This window comes from Aotus nancymaae, unplaced genomic scaffold (assembly GCF_030222135.1).
Source record: "Aotus nancymaae isolate 86718 unplaced genomic scaffold, 86718_ANA_hifiasm-v0.15.2.pri h1tg000077l, whole genome shotgun sequence".
Lineage (NCBI taxonomy): Eukaryota > Metazoa > Chordata > Mammalia > Primates > Aotidae > Aotus > Aotus nancymaae.
This window is the reverse complement of record NW_026988492.1, coordinates 2,223,303-2,239,274: the sequence shown is the minus strand read 5'-3', so window position 1 is coordinate 2,239,274 and position 15,972 is coordinate 2,223,303. Positions and strand designations below refer to the sequence as shown.

The following is a 15,972-nucleotide window of genomic DNA, read 5'->3' as shown; positions in this document are numbered from 1 at the left end:
CCTGTGCAAATTCGCTTTTAGTGTCCAATTGATTTTAACGTTCAAATGATGGCCCACAGTGGATGCTGCTTTCTGTCCATGGGGACAATTTAAAAAGAAGCTTAAGGCTTTTTAAAAACCGATTCTGACCGAAGGACTAGCTACATAATCGAAATGACAGCACTCATAACCCTTACTGTTGGAATTGCCACTAAGAATTTTATTTTAATCAAGGAGAGAGCTTAATAAACACAATGTCTGTTTGAACAACATACAAACTATTATTTATGGCCAAAGAAAGAGACTACAGGCCACTGCTCAGACTCTTTTAACAACATAAAAATGGTCAGGAGTATAAATTAGTGAATGGCTAACAATGCTTTATTTTGTTTTGTGTGTGAGAAATCAGAATACCTGCTCCTCAAAAGCCAGTGTTCTTTTTATTATTATTATTATTATTAATACTTTAAGTTCTGGGGTACACGTGCAGCTCTTGCAGAATTGTTACACAGGTATACACATGTCATGGTGGTTTGCTGCCTCCATCCCCGCTGTCACCTACATTAGGTATTTCTCCTAATGTTATCCCTCCCCAATCTCCCCACCCTCTGCTATCCCTTCCCTAGCCCCGCCCTCCCACAGACCCAGTGTGTGATGTTCCCCTCCCTGTGTTCAAAAGCCAGTGTTCTTAACTACAATGAAACATAATCGATATTGGGTGATCCATAAAAATTTCCTGATGTTAAAAAAGTACTTTATACTAAAAAAATCTCAGATGCACTGTGTAGAATCAGCTGGAGCTTGAGAAAAACTGGATTGTTTGGGGAAAAGATTTTTGAAGACGGAAGATGACGGTATAATATACACGCATTAGAGGGTTGGGGGAGAAAGAAGATACACCTCATGAAGTGTGCACTGCGTGGTACAGGCAAGGGGAAGCACAGACATTTGAAGGGCTATAAGAATCAGATGGTGACTGCAGAGCTCACTGGGCATGTCTAGAGACAGGAGGCCCAGTTGGCAGATCCTAACAATACCTTCTGATATTAAATAACGAGGGTCAGGCCTGGACTGGAAGAGGTGAGATTAGATTACATGTGAAAAAACTAAGAGAGCTTGATAATGGAATGGTGACACAGTGAGATGATGATTCCAAGTTTCTGAGCCTGGAAGTGCTAATGAGAGAAATCACATCATCAACATCCATCTTTGTGTGTGAGATGCTAAGCCCGTAAACAATTTCTTCCTTTGCTCTGGTATTTCCAAGAATCATCACTCACCTGGATTGCCACACTACTATCACAGGAATGTGCTTCTTGCCCTGGTGTTGCTATTTACTATCCCATCCTGATAAGCCATCCTCTACCCTAGAGTCCCAACAATCATATTATTTTATTTGAAACGCAAGTAATTTTAAATAGTCTGTGATCTGCTCTCTGCCTATATCTTTTTGTTGTTGTTGTTGTTTTTTTGAGATGGAATTTGCTTTGTAGCCCAAGCTGGAGTGTAGTGGCATGATCTTGGCTCACTGCAACCTCCGCCTCCTGGGTTCAAGCAATTCTTGTGCCTCAGTGTCCAAAGTAGCTAGGATTACAGGCATGTACCACCATGCCTGGTTAATTTTTATATTTTTAGTAGAGATGGGGTCTTGCCATGTTGGCCAGGCTGGTCTCGAACTCCTGACCTCAAGTGATCCACCTGCCTTGGCCTCCCAAAGTGCTGGGATGACAGGTACCTGTATCTTTAACCTCACTCCTCACTATGCTCTCAACTGTCACATACCCACCAACCTAACAGAACTACTGCAGCCCAGAGATGTTCCCCATTCCCTATGTTCCATATTTCTCCATGTGTCTAGTTGAAGACTCTCAAGCAGTAATACTCAACTCAAGCAATATCTCTCTTCTGGAAATGTCCTCCTCTACTTTCCTCTCCTCCCTAATTCCACATCATCTGGCAACTGACCCACAGTCCTTATCAGGAGCTTGTTTACCCACCAGATTGAATCATCCTCCCAACCACAAGCCCTTAGGAAGTAATAGCCTAAATATCAGATTTTAGGTATGCACTTAAATACTTTGCAGTAGGCTTATCACAATGGGTTTTCCTGTTTGCAAGTGTTTCATATTCTAGAAAAACCATAAAACTGAGAATCAGAAGATATGCATTCTAAGATTTCAACCCTAAGTGCAATATCTTAGTCAAATATATAAATACTATTTCCTCTAAAAATGGTTACAGGCTGGGCGCGGCAGCTTACGCCTGTAATCCCTGCACTTTGGGAGGCCGAGGCGGGTGGATCACGAGGTCAAGAGATCGAGACCATCCTGGTCAACATGGTGAAACCCCATCTCTACTAAAAATACAAAAAATTAGCTGGGCATGGTGGCATGTGCCTGTAATCCCAGCTACTCAGGAGGCTGAGGCAGGAAGAATTGCCTGAACCCAGGAGGCGGAGGTTGCGGTGAGCCAAGATCGTGCCATTGCACTCCAGCCTGGGTAACAAAAGCGAAACTCTGTCTCTTAAAAAAAAAAAAAAAAAAAAAAAAAAAAACAGGTTAGAAATGAGGGTTCTCTCATTCAGATCCTTCATATATGACTTTTCATTGCACTTTCTGCTAAGTTACATTTTACCAAGAAAAAGAAATGTAAGGAATGCCTTTGGCTATTACACATCCATACACCCATACTGTGATCAGAAACCTCCTAAAAATTAATCCAAGCTCCTTTTCTTAAACTGCAGGTTAAGTATATGTATCATTTTAATAGCATAAAATGATGTGATAAGTTAATCTTCTTCCTAGCATTTCAGAACAAGTATTTTTATAGAAAAACATGGAATTATCCACTAAAATGAATTAACCAAATAGGAAATAGTTCACAAAGTACTCTGACTTTGAAGTCTGATCCCAAATTCTTCCAAAATAGATTTACTGTAATCTACTGGGTTTAGCTTATGATAAAATTATACTTAGTTTGCATTACTTTGGCTGAAATAGGTGGTGAGAGAAGGTGGGTAGGAGTGGGTAGAATGCTGAGAGTAGAAAATCTGAGATAGCAAATGCAATATGTTATTTCATAGCTAATAAAACAAAAACAAAATTCCTCTGGAAGCTCTCATATTAGTTGATTTAATAATGTAAATTCAGGCCAGGCACAGTGGCTCACGCCTAAAATCCCAGCACTTTGGGAGGCCAAGGCGGGTGGATCACAAGGTCAGGAGATAGAGACCAACCTGATCAACATGGTTAAAGCCTGTCTCTACTAAAAATACAAAAATTAGCTGGGCGTGGTGGTGTGTGCCTGTAGTCTCAGCTACTCGGGAGGCTGAGGCAGGAGAATCACTTGAACCAGGGAGTCGGAGGTTGCAGTGAGCCAAGATTGCACCACTGCACTCCAGTCTGGTGACACAGTGAGACTTTGTCTCAACAAAAAAGAAAAGAAAACTTAAAAAAATAATGTAAATTCAGTTTCTTCAAATTTCATACTGAAAACCTAAATTATGCGTATTTTAGAAAAGTGCTTTTCTCTTATCTCCTAATGAGAGCTGTATAGAAAAGTATGCAAGCTACCGTCTTCACGTTTGAAGATCATGCCTTCATGTTTGCAAGGCACAAAGTGTGTCACATTTAAAATTCTGAACTTGCTGTATCTTAAAATCAATAGGTACAATTAATAGGAGATATTTGGTTATGCTGTTTCACTTCCTCAACCTTAACAAAAAGCTGTTACAAAACTGAATTTAGGGCTGACAATTTCTGGTAACTTTTAATTATGAAAAAGTAGAATTAATGTATTTTTAAAAAGAAAACAAAGCAATCTTACTGCATGCACTTTCTTGGTAGCAATAGAAACTGATTTATCATGGGGAAAGAAGTCTCTTGCTGAGAGCCAGGCTGGATATGTAATTTGCATAGAAGAGGGAGCAGATTGTCAATGCCCTGACCTGTCAAACACAGGTAGGGTCTCGGAGATAATGGGTCCCAGAATACAAAGCTCCATCTTGATCCAGACAGATACACACAACATGGAGAGGCCAGATGGATTAAATGAGAGACAAAAATGCCGGCTTCTGCCATCTCCACAGGAAGAACGTAAGTGCTGCAGAAGATGACAGATACCAGATACCACATGGATCCCACCCCAGTCTCTTGGCCCCATTGCTGTGCCTGTGCCATGATTTCCACACTGCTGAGAAGAGGCCAGGCTCTTCAGTGCCATGAATATAGTTACTGGGGAGGGGCTCAACCCAACTGACAAGCAATCAACCATGCCTACGCCTAAGTGTCTTACTTGTAAAGAGGGAAAGTGCCACATGATGGTAGAAACCAGAGACTGCAGCCCTATGCAGGGAGCTCTCTGTTCCTACTGACCTCCATATCTAGCTTTTCCACAATGGCTCAGTCTCTAGTCACATGTTTCCAGGATGCACTGCATCCTCAGGAAACGTCCCATGTGACAGAAAGACCATCTGCCTAGACAGTGGTCCTCTTTTCAGAGCCGGGTCCAAGGGGGATGTGATTTTTTAATTTCTACAGGTAGCTGTAACCAAGTTGGACCATGGGACAAGAAAGAACCCACTTCCCCTGACATCCACTGAGCACAGACAATGGAGGATGTTGGACATGCAGCCAGAGGACACACAGCTAAGGGACAAGCCCAGAAAGGCAAAAATGCAGCAGCACAGTCACAGAGACAGCAAGTCCAGAGACCCTGCCATGCAATTCCATTTTCCCTGAAAATGGTGTGGTTAGGAAACTGAAGGAGGGCTGAGCCGGCCTTCTTTCCACAGCTGGAGACAGAAAGTGCCATCACATCTCTAGTTTTATGTAAGCTGATAGTCTAATGATCACCAGCAGTTAACACCACATTTGATAGACTTTTTTTTTTAAGAAAAAGAGTTTGCTGAGATATTGAAGAGCTAGTGCATACAAGGTCCAATGTGGGATACCTCATTCACCTACTCATCCATTTGGCAGACATTCATTGAATTCTATGATTTGCCAAGCCCTATGTTTGATAATGCAGGATGAAAACAGATTGGGTGTTTTCTACATGGGCCTCACAGAAGGTGAGGGGGTTAGCGTGCCGGATGTAGGGTGGTGAGGAGGTACACAGAATCATGGAATGTTAAACTAGGAGGGACTTTGGAAGCCATCAAAACCATCTAAGCCAGAATATTTACAACCTTTTTCTAAATACTCAAAACCACCTTTTTAAAAACTAAAATTTATGAAGGATCCCGATGTACAAAAGTGATTAAAACAACTGTGGAGGTGGTGGTGGGGGTTGCCGCTGGTGGCTTTTCCCACTCCCCAAACCCACTGAGGTACTGCTCCTGACCAGAGGTTACAACACACCATTTGAAAGTCAGTAATCTAGTCCAAATCTTCAGTTTTAAAAATGAAGGAATTAATGCTCAAGCAGCTGAAGTTTTGACCAAAATCCCAAATTACTTAAAAGAATGTAGATGGCTGGGCACGGTGGCTCACGCCTGTAATCCCAGCACTTTGGGAGGCCAAGGCAGAGGTCAAGAGATGGAGACCATCCTGGCCAACGTGGTGAAACCTCATCTCTACTAAAAATACAAAAATTAGCCGGGTGTGGTAATATGTGCCTGTAGTCCCAGCTACTCGGTAGGCTGAGGGAGAATTGCTTGAACCCGGGAGGCAGAGGTTGCAGTGAGCTGAGACTGCGTCACTGCACTCCAGTCTGACGACAGAGTGAGACTACATCTCCAAAAAAGAAAAAAAAAGCATGCAGATGAGGATGCAAGTAACCTGAATTCTGCTTCTTTGCTCATTCCACCCTATGAACACAATTTCAACAACCCAAATTGGAAAAGTTTGGAATTTACAATAGCTGCCTTTCTTCTGCCATATGCAAAATGCTGAAAACTGATCTGCAAAAAATAAAAAAAACAGGACTTTTGAAAAATACGACATTTTGTGGTTGGAGGTGCAGCATGTTTTTAGGGCACCTGCCACACGTGTATTTCCCAGGTCTTGTCCAGAACTTTATCTTTGGTTTGCAAACTGTAATTTGTTTATCCTTTTGTTTCACTTCACTCCTTTTCTCTGAAGGACAGATAAATCAATGAACTTTAACATACTGTTCTCTCTTTTTTTTTTTTAAGCTAGGTTTATATAGGAATGAAATCAGATGTCCACATTAGTGGGACACTCTGGAGGCTGTCCCTACAGAATTAAAAATACACCTTATATACATATGTATTCTATCTCCTGTTACACTGGAAATGAGTGACATACTGTAAGAGCAAACTGCATTTTTAAGGGAAATTAAATAACATTTTAACCAGAACAAGAAAAAATTTCAAAAGCATCATAAATTGTAGATACTCAAAAATTATATAAAGGGGCCAAAGCATAGTAATTTTTGATTAAATATACAAAGCAAGCTCTATAATTGTCAAGTAATATTGATTAGGATGGCAAGGAACCATTATTACAAAAGGAGAAAGGTCAACAGGGTTGAAAGCTCATAGGACTCAGGCTCTTGGAGACCAGATTTGGCAGCGAAAATAGGAAATATGCTCTTCATCCAGCAAGAATACACTGCATATATTTGTAATCACTGGCTGAAGAAACTGCCTGGATTTAGTGAAAAAACTACCTGGATTTAGATGGAGAATCAGGTGGAGGTGGAGAGAAGTGTAGCGATCCTCTAAGTTATGCTTTGCATATTACATTATGTCAGAAATATTCATCTTCCCAAACGCATTATATGTATAAGCTAAATACAAAAGCTTTTCCTTATTCTCAAAATGTGATCTTTGTTATTTAAAAGTCTTCTTCCCTATAAAAATCTTCCTTAGGTATATGTGATAGAAGTGGGCCACTCAAATGTTGAATTGTAAGTAATTTACAATCCACACAAATTATCTCTGGTCTCTGCTTTAGCTTTATTCTGTGGTCCCTGCAACTATTCTTACAATAGTTTGATGGTTGAGTCACATTTGAGGTTAAAACACTAAAAGATAAATTACTAGTTACAAACAAGACAAGACAATCAACAATTTTCACTATTAGGTCTCCTAAGTCCTTTGCTTCTTAGTAAATATATCAGTAGAGCTTTTCCATTATTTTTTAAAAGAATGGTTACTTTAATATAATAAATGTTTAACTCTCTGAAAGGATACATTTGTACATATCTATAAATTTATTTTTTCTCCAATAAACCATGGAAAACATTTGTATTAACCTTTGACTTGTAATAATCTTGGCTTTAAATATTTTGCAGTTTTAAAATAAACCCACACAAATATAGCTTGCTATTTTAGTTACAGGAAAGCAAGAATAATTCCTGAAAACAAAACAAAAATGTGTTCTTGAGATCACAGATTATTACAGACATTCAATGGAGACATCCTAGCAGAGATAACTACAAAGTAGTGGTTTTCAAATATTTTGATCTCATGATAACTTTACACCCCAGAAAATTATTAAGCACTCCAAATTACTTTTTTGTATGTAGATTATATCTAGCAACATGTACTGAATTAAAACTAGGAAAGTCTTAAAATATTACTAAAAAAATTATATATTACAAAAGAAGTGAGAACATTGGCACCGTTAAATATTTTAGAAATTTTTAGTTTAATATTGGCGTAAAAGACGGATTCTCCTATCTGCTTCTGCATTCAATCTAATGCATAATCACATGACATGTGGCCTCCAGAAAACCCCACTGTATACTTATGAGGGAATGTGAGTAAAGGGCAAATAATATCATCTTCTTATTATGAAATAAGAGATTATTGGACCTAAGAGACCTCAGAAATTCCCCTGAAGAGTCTTAGGAAACCCCCAGGGCTCCCTGGAACCCACATTAAGAAATGCTGTTCTATAGAGACATTTTAATTGTTATTCTTTCAGCCATTATAAACTTACAGGTCTCCATGCCTTCGTCATCATCATCTACCGCAGGCTTATCATAAGATTTGTCTATGGCAGCTCTGAAGCTCTCATTGCATCCCCTGCCTCTGATTATCCTCGGCCGTGGGCGATGGAAAGGAATATCTCCATTCAGAGTCACCTCGGCAACTGCAGTCTGCAGACTCTCTAATGAGCTTGACTTCTTCAGACCCAGGGAAGGACCCACATCTCTGCTGGGAGAACCTGGGAGGTTTACAGAAACAAAATGTTAGTGTGAATTAGTGTAAAGTATGTATCTGAATATGCACTGTGGAAAACTTCAGGGACATAACAATTACTGCTCAATAATGAGTTCTGGAATGTATATGGAAAAGACAAAGAATAATTGAAGTAATAGTTGCTAATTTTAATTTTTTCCAAATTTATATTAGACTTGGTCTATTTTCTCTCTTTGTATTAGAAAAAACCTCTAAGTCATTACTTTAAAAAAAAAATTCAACAGATCAAATTGTCAAATCATTTTGCTCCAGTAATAGAAATAAGCTAAAAGAACCAGAATAACCTGGAAGCTCATTTGAAAAGTACGGGACAATGAGGAGAAGGCTAAGGTAAGCAACGAAGAATAGGCTTTGCACTTAAATGAAAACCTTATTTTTTGGCAATTTAAAATTATTTATAACAGAAGTTAGACATGCACATCAATGTGCTTCGTCAAGTCTCTTCCTTGCTAAACTGCAGACTAACAACACTCCATAAGGAGTAAGCACGGGGGCCTACATGTCACCAAAACAATTAGGGCAACCTGGCAGCAGGCAGAAATCAATCCTGGGAAATATGGATATTCTATAGAAAGAGTAACAGAAGCTTTGAATATAAACAGATTATGCAAGGGCTCTTTCTCAGAGGGAAGTGAAAAAGGAGAGACTGGAAAAGAATACTTCTATCTCTAGGCCTGGGAATAGTATGTTTGGAAAACAAGTGACGGACAGAACAAAGATGGCTTAGCAATTAACAAGAACATTTCATGAGGATGACAGGAACAAATTTCGGGAATTAAAAATTTGGCTCTATTTCCTGAGGATCTATAGCAGAAGGGCCAGAGATAATACCAATTGTAGTACCAAGCTGTGGAAGGCTATCAAAACTGATTTCTTTAACCAGGTAAGACAGCCTCATCCATCACTGCCTGACCTGACACTCAAAGGTAGACTAATTTAGCTTCTGGATGACTGAAATACCAGCTTTGCACCACCACCTGGGCAATCCAGGTTATAGAACTGGTTCTTCATGTATACTGTTAAAAAGACAGGTGAAAAAAAATGGGAGGGTAGGAGAAACAAAATAGTTTATCTCTGCATGGGTCATCAGCCCATATGTTGACCATGTTAATACCCAGAAAACAAATAGCTGTGACATAGGCTTTCCACAGCTCAGAATATAAAATAGAATTACATTCAAAGAGTCAAAACAAAAATTAACTTTTTAAGATTCACAGATCTTAAATGAAGCTGTTTTACAAGACATGTTTAAAATGTAGCACAAACAGAAAGGCAAACACATGACCATAATGAAGAAATGATATTCCACAAATTATTGTGCTGGAAAGGAAAAGATCTCATATTTAGCTTTCTCAATGCAGGATCATCTATATTTCTTTATTTATTTTATGACAAAAGTTCACATGACATATTTCTTTCAAAGAGATCAATCTTACTTTTTCTCTGGGTAGCACTACAATTTTTGACAAGTACATTTTCTAAATTACTCATAAAAGTCATGTCATGGGAAGGAAAATGAATTTTGTTCCAAAAACCTACGTAATAAGAAATCAAGGAATCAAAAAGAATGAGAAAAGATCATTCCTAGGTAGGAATATTTACCTTTACAGTTTCTACAATTCGCATGGAAAGATCTTTCTGTGAATAAATTATGCCTATCAATTTTCATCATTCGCCAGCTATATTTGGGTTCTATAAATACATATAAGGCAAATATTTGGTGCTTTCTTGGGTTTATTGAAGATATGTGTATGTGTGCATGTATTTGTATGTGAGTATATATCATGAATAAAGATCTCATGTTTGCAGAAAGAATTCTCATAAAAACACCATTTATTTGTATTAAGCTTTTCTTTATGTAAAGTTAGCTGAGATTTTACTTAGCGTACTCAGAACAATAAAAACTTGAATAACGAATTTGAGAAATGGCATGAGTATTTATTAAAACTGAGTGTCCCTCAGCATAAACACAAGCAAACTTGGAAAGAAAAACAACGGTGAAAGTATCATTTAATAGACAATAATTGTGTAAGTGCACTTCAGAGCTCACCTATCTAGTCGTTTCCCTAAATTCATAACACTGTTAAATAACCTTTCGGCAAAATGTTAATCATTGTGGATGGTGGGCCTTGGGTTTGTGGAAGGTCAGTGAATATTTATATATAGATGAAAACTTGTATAATAAAACATTATACGAAATGTCAATTATGTACAACTTGTGAATCTGCAACACAGGTCAGCAAACCATGAGTCAAATGTGGAAAATCTTGCTGGCACACAGCCACGCCCATGTACTTACATATTGTCTATGGCTGCTTTGATTCAACAACGGTAGAAGGTAAAAGTTGCAACAGAGACCTAAAATATTTACCATCTGTTCCTTTGCAGAAAGAGCTTGCTAACTTTCGATTTATAACGAGTAACATACATTTTAGTACTATATTTGACAAAGAAACTGTAACAAAGGTTTTGAGTGATATGTTAGGATTTCCCAGTGAAGTTATTAAAATCCCTAACATACTGATTCAGTCAAGTGCCTTAAAAAAAAATACTAAAAGGATTTGCTAACAATACAAGCTTAGCATTTTACTAGTAATGAAAATTGAAAAAGTATATTTCTGTATATAAAGTATATGAAAAAGACTTTTTATTTACACCATAAAAATCAGTATCTTTTATCTTAAGTTTAAAACAATATTTTAAGCTCTTACTTTACATAAATCTTTTAGGTCATTAGCATACTTTGCTAATTTTTTATATTTCAAGAATGGGACTATTAGAAATGCAATTCTCTTCTTACACCTGTTCTGCCTTGTTATAATTTGGGGAGAAATCATGTAGAAGATTCCTAAATCTGGAGGAAAAAAAAGAGGGAAATTATAATCATACCATTTTCCCTAGATCTATATTTTACTCCTACTTAGTAATATCCCTCTTGCTCCCTCCAAAAAAAAAAGGGAAAGGAAAGGATGTCTTTTGCAAGGGGCAGACGGAAATGTAATTCAATTTTCATTATGAAAGGCTTATGGCTAGGCTAGACAGATGCTCTATGCTAAAACGCCACTATGATTCTCCCCAAAACCTTTGGACTAATCATAATCTTTCTTGAAAACTCAAGTCAAGTGAAGTGAAGAAAGAAAAATAAGTGAAAATCTGTTCATTATCTAATATTAGGGGACAGAGAGATAATTAAATTATCTACCTTAGGTATTTTATTCATTTAGATGTAAAACCAACAGACCAAGTATTTTGACATCTTTGTAAAAATTTTTTGCCCAAGATTTTCAAATTTAATATGGTAGGATAGACTGCATATAGTACAAAAAAAAAAAAAAAAAAAGGTTCTTTTTTCTCTAGAATCTAACATTTTAAAACACAAAAACATAGTTTGATTTTTGATTAGACTATAAAATCTGCCTTGAAACTTATGTAATGACTTTCCATGAAAGTTATCAAATGCACTGAGTTATAACTTGGATATCATTATGTTGTAGATCACAACAAACTGTCCTTTAACTTACAGTAGCTGTGCGTTGGTTAAATTAAGTATTTTTCTCAGTTTACCTAACTAACATTGTATATAAAGTTAGGTCCTTTAACCTGAGCAGCTCAATTTGGTTTTTGTGAATATTTACTCGGATTGGGGTTACTGCTTGAAAAGTATGAAATACCGCTAACTCTAAACGCTAATTACTATTTTACATATGTGAACTATCGTGTAACATTTTTCTTTAGCTCTGATTCAATAAACTTTAGGTTTCATAAGAACAACAATGACTCAGTAAGGGCTGAGGCTACAGTTAATTGCCTTGCAATACAGTTAATCTTGTGATTTATTAGCTGTATTTTTTATCATTTATCTTTTACTCCAAAGAATACAACTCCAACCATGTCCATAATAATCTTTACATATATATGTGGGATACACATTTTTTAAGTAGGCTAAAACTAATTCACTACTGCAGGTTAAAAAGGTAAATTGAAGCTTATTAGTCCTAAGTAGTGTAACTACATCATATTGGATACAGAATAATTAAAACGCTATTCCTAACTTATAATAAGTCATAAATGGTCAATTGTACAAAGCACATTAACTACACTTAAAGACTTTCCTCTGATTACTGTCATATAATAATAACACAAAAAGCAAAACAGATGACTATAATGCAAACCCAGTCCAATATAATCCATTGTTTCTATGGAATGATTTAGCAGTTTTTTGGAATGAATTTAGAACAAGCTCAGGAATTAAGATATGAAGCCATATGCATTATATAGTCTAATCCAATGTCAGATTAACTACAAGCTAATTCCAGCATCACAAAAAAAAAAAAAAAAAAGGATTTCTGAGTGATTAATGATAGCAATAGTAGACATTGCCCTATAATGAAAAATATTTGCCAGGCGCGGTGGCTCACGCCTATAATCTCAGCACTTTTGGAGGCTGAGGCGGGTGAATCACGAGGTCAAGAGATCGAGACCATCCTGGTCAACATGGTGAAACCCCGTCTCTACTAAAAAATACAAAAATTAGCTGGGCATGGTGGCGCACGCCTGTAGTCGAAGCTACTCAGGAAGCTGAGGCAGGAGAATTGCTTGAACCCAGGAGGCGGAGGTTGCGGTGAGCTGAGATCGCGCCATTGCACTCCAGCCTGGGTAACAAGAGCGAAACTCCGTCTCAAAAAAAAAAAAAAAAGAAAAATATTTATACTGGCACTATTATCTTTCAAATCAAAATCAGCACTCTGAGAATCACTTTTTGGATGTTAACCTAGACATCACATAGATGACTTAAAAACCTAGGAGTCAATAACAGATCATATTTTCAGGATTTTGACTTTTTTTAATTGGGATAAAACATCCTTACATGAATATAATTAAGAAAATCTAGGTTGTTTCTAGCCTTTTTGAAGCAGTAAATTATATTCCTATTTAGTAAGTACACCACTGATAAATTTTTAGTAACAGAAAATATTTCTTTTCTTATGTAATTTGATTTCCCACAATGAAAACATCTGCGTAAGCCGGGAATATGTATGTTTACATGGCATGTGACTGGCAGCTTGATAATTGTGATAAGCTCTGTGGGCCATGGTTTCTATGGCAACAGTCTAACTGTCCGTTCTTACCTGCTTTCTGGTCATCCACTGTATTGAGCTTAGTCTCGTCAGCTACTGTTAAAAGGTAAATGTATAATGGTTAGCCCAGTTAGTTCCCATAGCCCATCATGCTTCCACCATTCCCAGATCTTTTCAGTTAGATGACGATCCTCAGCTAACATTTCATGCAAATACTATGAAACATCAAGCAAACATTCATAATCAAAAAAGGAGGAAAAAAAAGCAGTGTCTCCATGCAATATGCCAGTCATTTCATTTAACAGACATGTGTGTTATATGTTAGCATATCATAATTAGCCAAGGCAATGCATCACCAAATTTTTCTTTACACATATGATAAGTTAATGCTTTTAGTCTTGGAGTACAAACAGCCACCAGAGAATAGCATAAGTTACAGTTGATTAACAAAGGTTTTAAATCATTCAGTGTCTAGATATAATTAATTATTTTACTTTTTTTTTGGTGGATTTGGATTTAAAGAGACACTACCTGATTGGTGTTTGAACAAATATGATTATTTTCCTCCTCTCATTTGCTCTTAAATACTTTTTATAACAAATACTCTCAAATAATTACTTTGATTAAATGCCTTAATTATCAAAACATGAGAGTTTCTAATAAATAAACCTTAAAGAACAGCAATGAAAGGAAGACATCATGAAGTAACCAAATTCCAGACATGGATTGAGATAATGGTTTCTCTCCAAAATTTTCTCTTCCAGTTCAAAAAATCCCACAACCAACCAAATACAATTTCAATGAAACTAGTTTTGAATAGCCAAAGTGTTAAAACATTTCATTTTGTAAAATAAAGATACATGGACATAGTATGATATGCATATGTGTTTGTTTCCTTTCTCATAAGAAAACATGTATATTAACATATTGCATATTATGTAAACATGCCACTTATGAGTAATATTGTTATCTCAAACTCAGAGAAAAACTAATTTTTGCCAAATTGCCACACTTCATATTTATTTTCTCTATTGCTCAAAGTAAACAGACATCTGTTTGGGACCATCAATTTTATCCTGAAAACATTTAAACCTTATTCAGATAAAGATTCATGGAGATCGTACTCACTACCTAAATCCATGCTTTTTGATTTTCGTGTTTTAACGAAATCCAATTGACTGGCATCTGAAAATTGCTTTGTGCGTTTTTCTGACATACTCTGACGTCCAAATCCTTCTCGTTGAAAAGCAAGAACTGGATCAACATCTGGACTCAAAGAGCTGGTGTGAAGAAAAATACAAATATTTACTAATAGCAGACATCCGTTTTAGGAAGGTTCATACATACCTATGTGTGAGAATATATATATATGTATTCCTCAAGAAAAATTGAACTAAATAACACCCATACAGTTCATTAAAAAAAAAACAAAACTGGCTGTATAGAAGGTGATGGAAAAATACAAACTTCATTTAACATTTAGAGTAACTCTTTCTCCATGTGAATTTTCTCCTTCTCTACTTTCCTCTCTGCTTCTTCACTCTATTTGACAATACAGAATTATTTCAAGGTGATTATAAAAAATGAGCCTAATATTGGAAGGATTGAATTTTTCAGGAAACCTGTCACATATTATACAAATACTGGCAGCGAACAAGTGACCACATAAATTGTAATTAAACAGAAGTTTCAAAAAGAGTATATTCTAGCCTTCTTATGTATCTTTTATGTTGCGTTTTAAGGAAAGAAAAAATGTATGTCAGTATGGCATGTCATTTCATTAGGCTGCAGTTTCTCTGAAATATTAAATCAACAAAGAAATCAATTCAACAAACACTTATTAGAACCTATTCTGATTAAGGCATTGTGACAGATACATAGGTCCAAATAACAGATAAGAAAGATCCCTATACTCTGTGAGCTCATAAGAAAAATACTAAACCAGAAGTATGAAACAGATGCCGGGGATGCACAAATGAGTGAATAAACAGAATATGAGAGTCAGGAAGAGCATGACTAAGTTTAGATGACATTTGATTTGGATGACATCAACACAGTGGCTCAAGTGGGGATGATAAGGAAGCATATGGCAAATCGCTGGTAACAGGATGCCTTCTAAAGTGTTCCTCCAATGCAAGTGGTTGAAGATGTCCCAGAATCACTCCTGTTTGAAAAATCTGTGAACGCGTTCTAAAGTGCTATCAGGTGTTCTAGCCACAGTTTATAGTATGAAAAGGATTTTCTCTGTGCTGCGCACTCTGGGTAGATAAGTATACCAGCCCTACTGTATCAGGTCCAGCCACCTTACCTATCTGGCCAGGTGGGAGAACATCCCTCTCTACAGCTAACTGAGCACACTGAAAATGCCTGGGGCTCCTTCCACTGTCAGCTGAATTTATGATAGTCTTCCTCATGTTTCTGATGGAAGCAAGCTTTTCTAACCCTTAACAGCCTAATGAGAATTAACATCCATACTAGTAAAAAGATAGTCAACCTTTGGATTCACATCAGAAATTCAGTTGCCATTTACTGTGCATGAAATGAGAGTTGGCTCTTAAAGAAGAACTAAGCTAAAAGTTTGGAAAAGTAAGATGGCAGGCAAAAGTCCTGCCATTGGGTAGGGTGACTTGAGATATTTTGAGCTATGCATTAATGTGCTCATTAAAGAGAATAGTTGTCTCATCCACTTAAAAAGCTAATGAGAGAATTCAGCAACCTAAGGTGAAAGCTCCATGTAAATTG

At 36.9% G+C, this 15,972-nt stretch overlaps 1 protein-coding gene across 20 annotated transcripts in view; it reads right to left on the bottom strand.

Annotated features, from left to right (window-relative positions):
- PARD3 (par-3 family cell polarity regulator) overlaps positions 1-15,972 on the bottom strand; it is a 704,358-nt gene that overhangs the window by 214,599 nt on the left and 473,787 nt on the right. For 9 of the 20 annotated variants that reach the window (XM_021665196.2, XM_021665212.2, XM_021665198.2 and 6 more), the window contains 3 exons: positions 14,359-14,510; positions 13,282-13,326; positions 7,890-8,117 (listed from right to left, as the gene is read on the bottom strand). In XM_021665196.2, coding sequence (XP_021520871.2) covers positions 7,890-8,117; positions 13,282-13,326; positions 14,359-14,510 — 425 coding nt within the window. The remainder of the gene's footprint in view (positions 1-7,889; positions 8,118-13,281; positions 13,327-14,358; positions 14,511-15,972) is intronic. The other 11 variants (XM_021665207.2, XM_064368472.1, XM_021665210.2 and 8 more) reach the window with 4 other exon arrangements.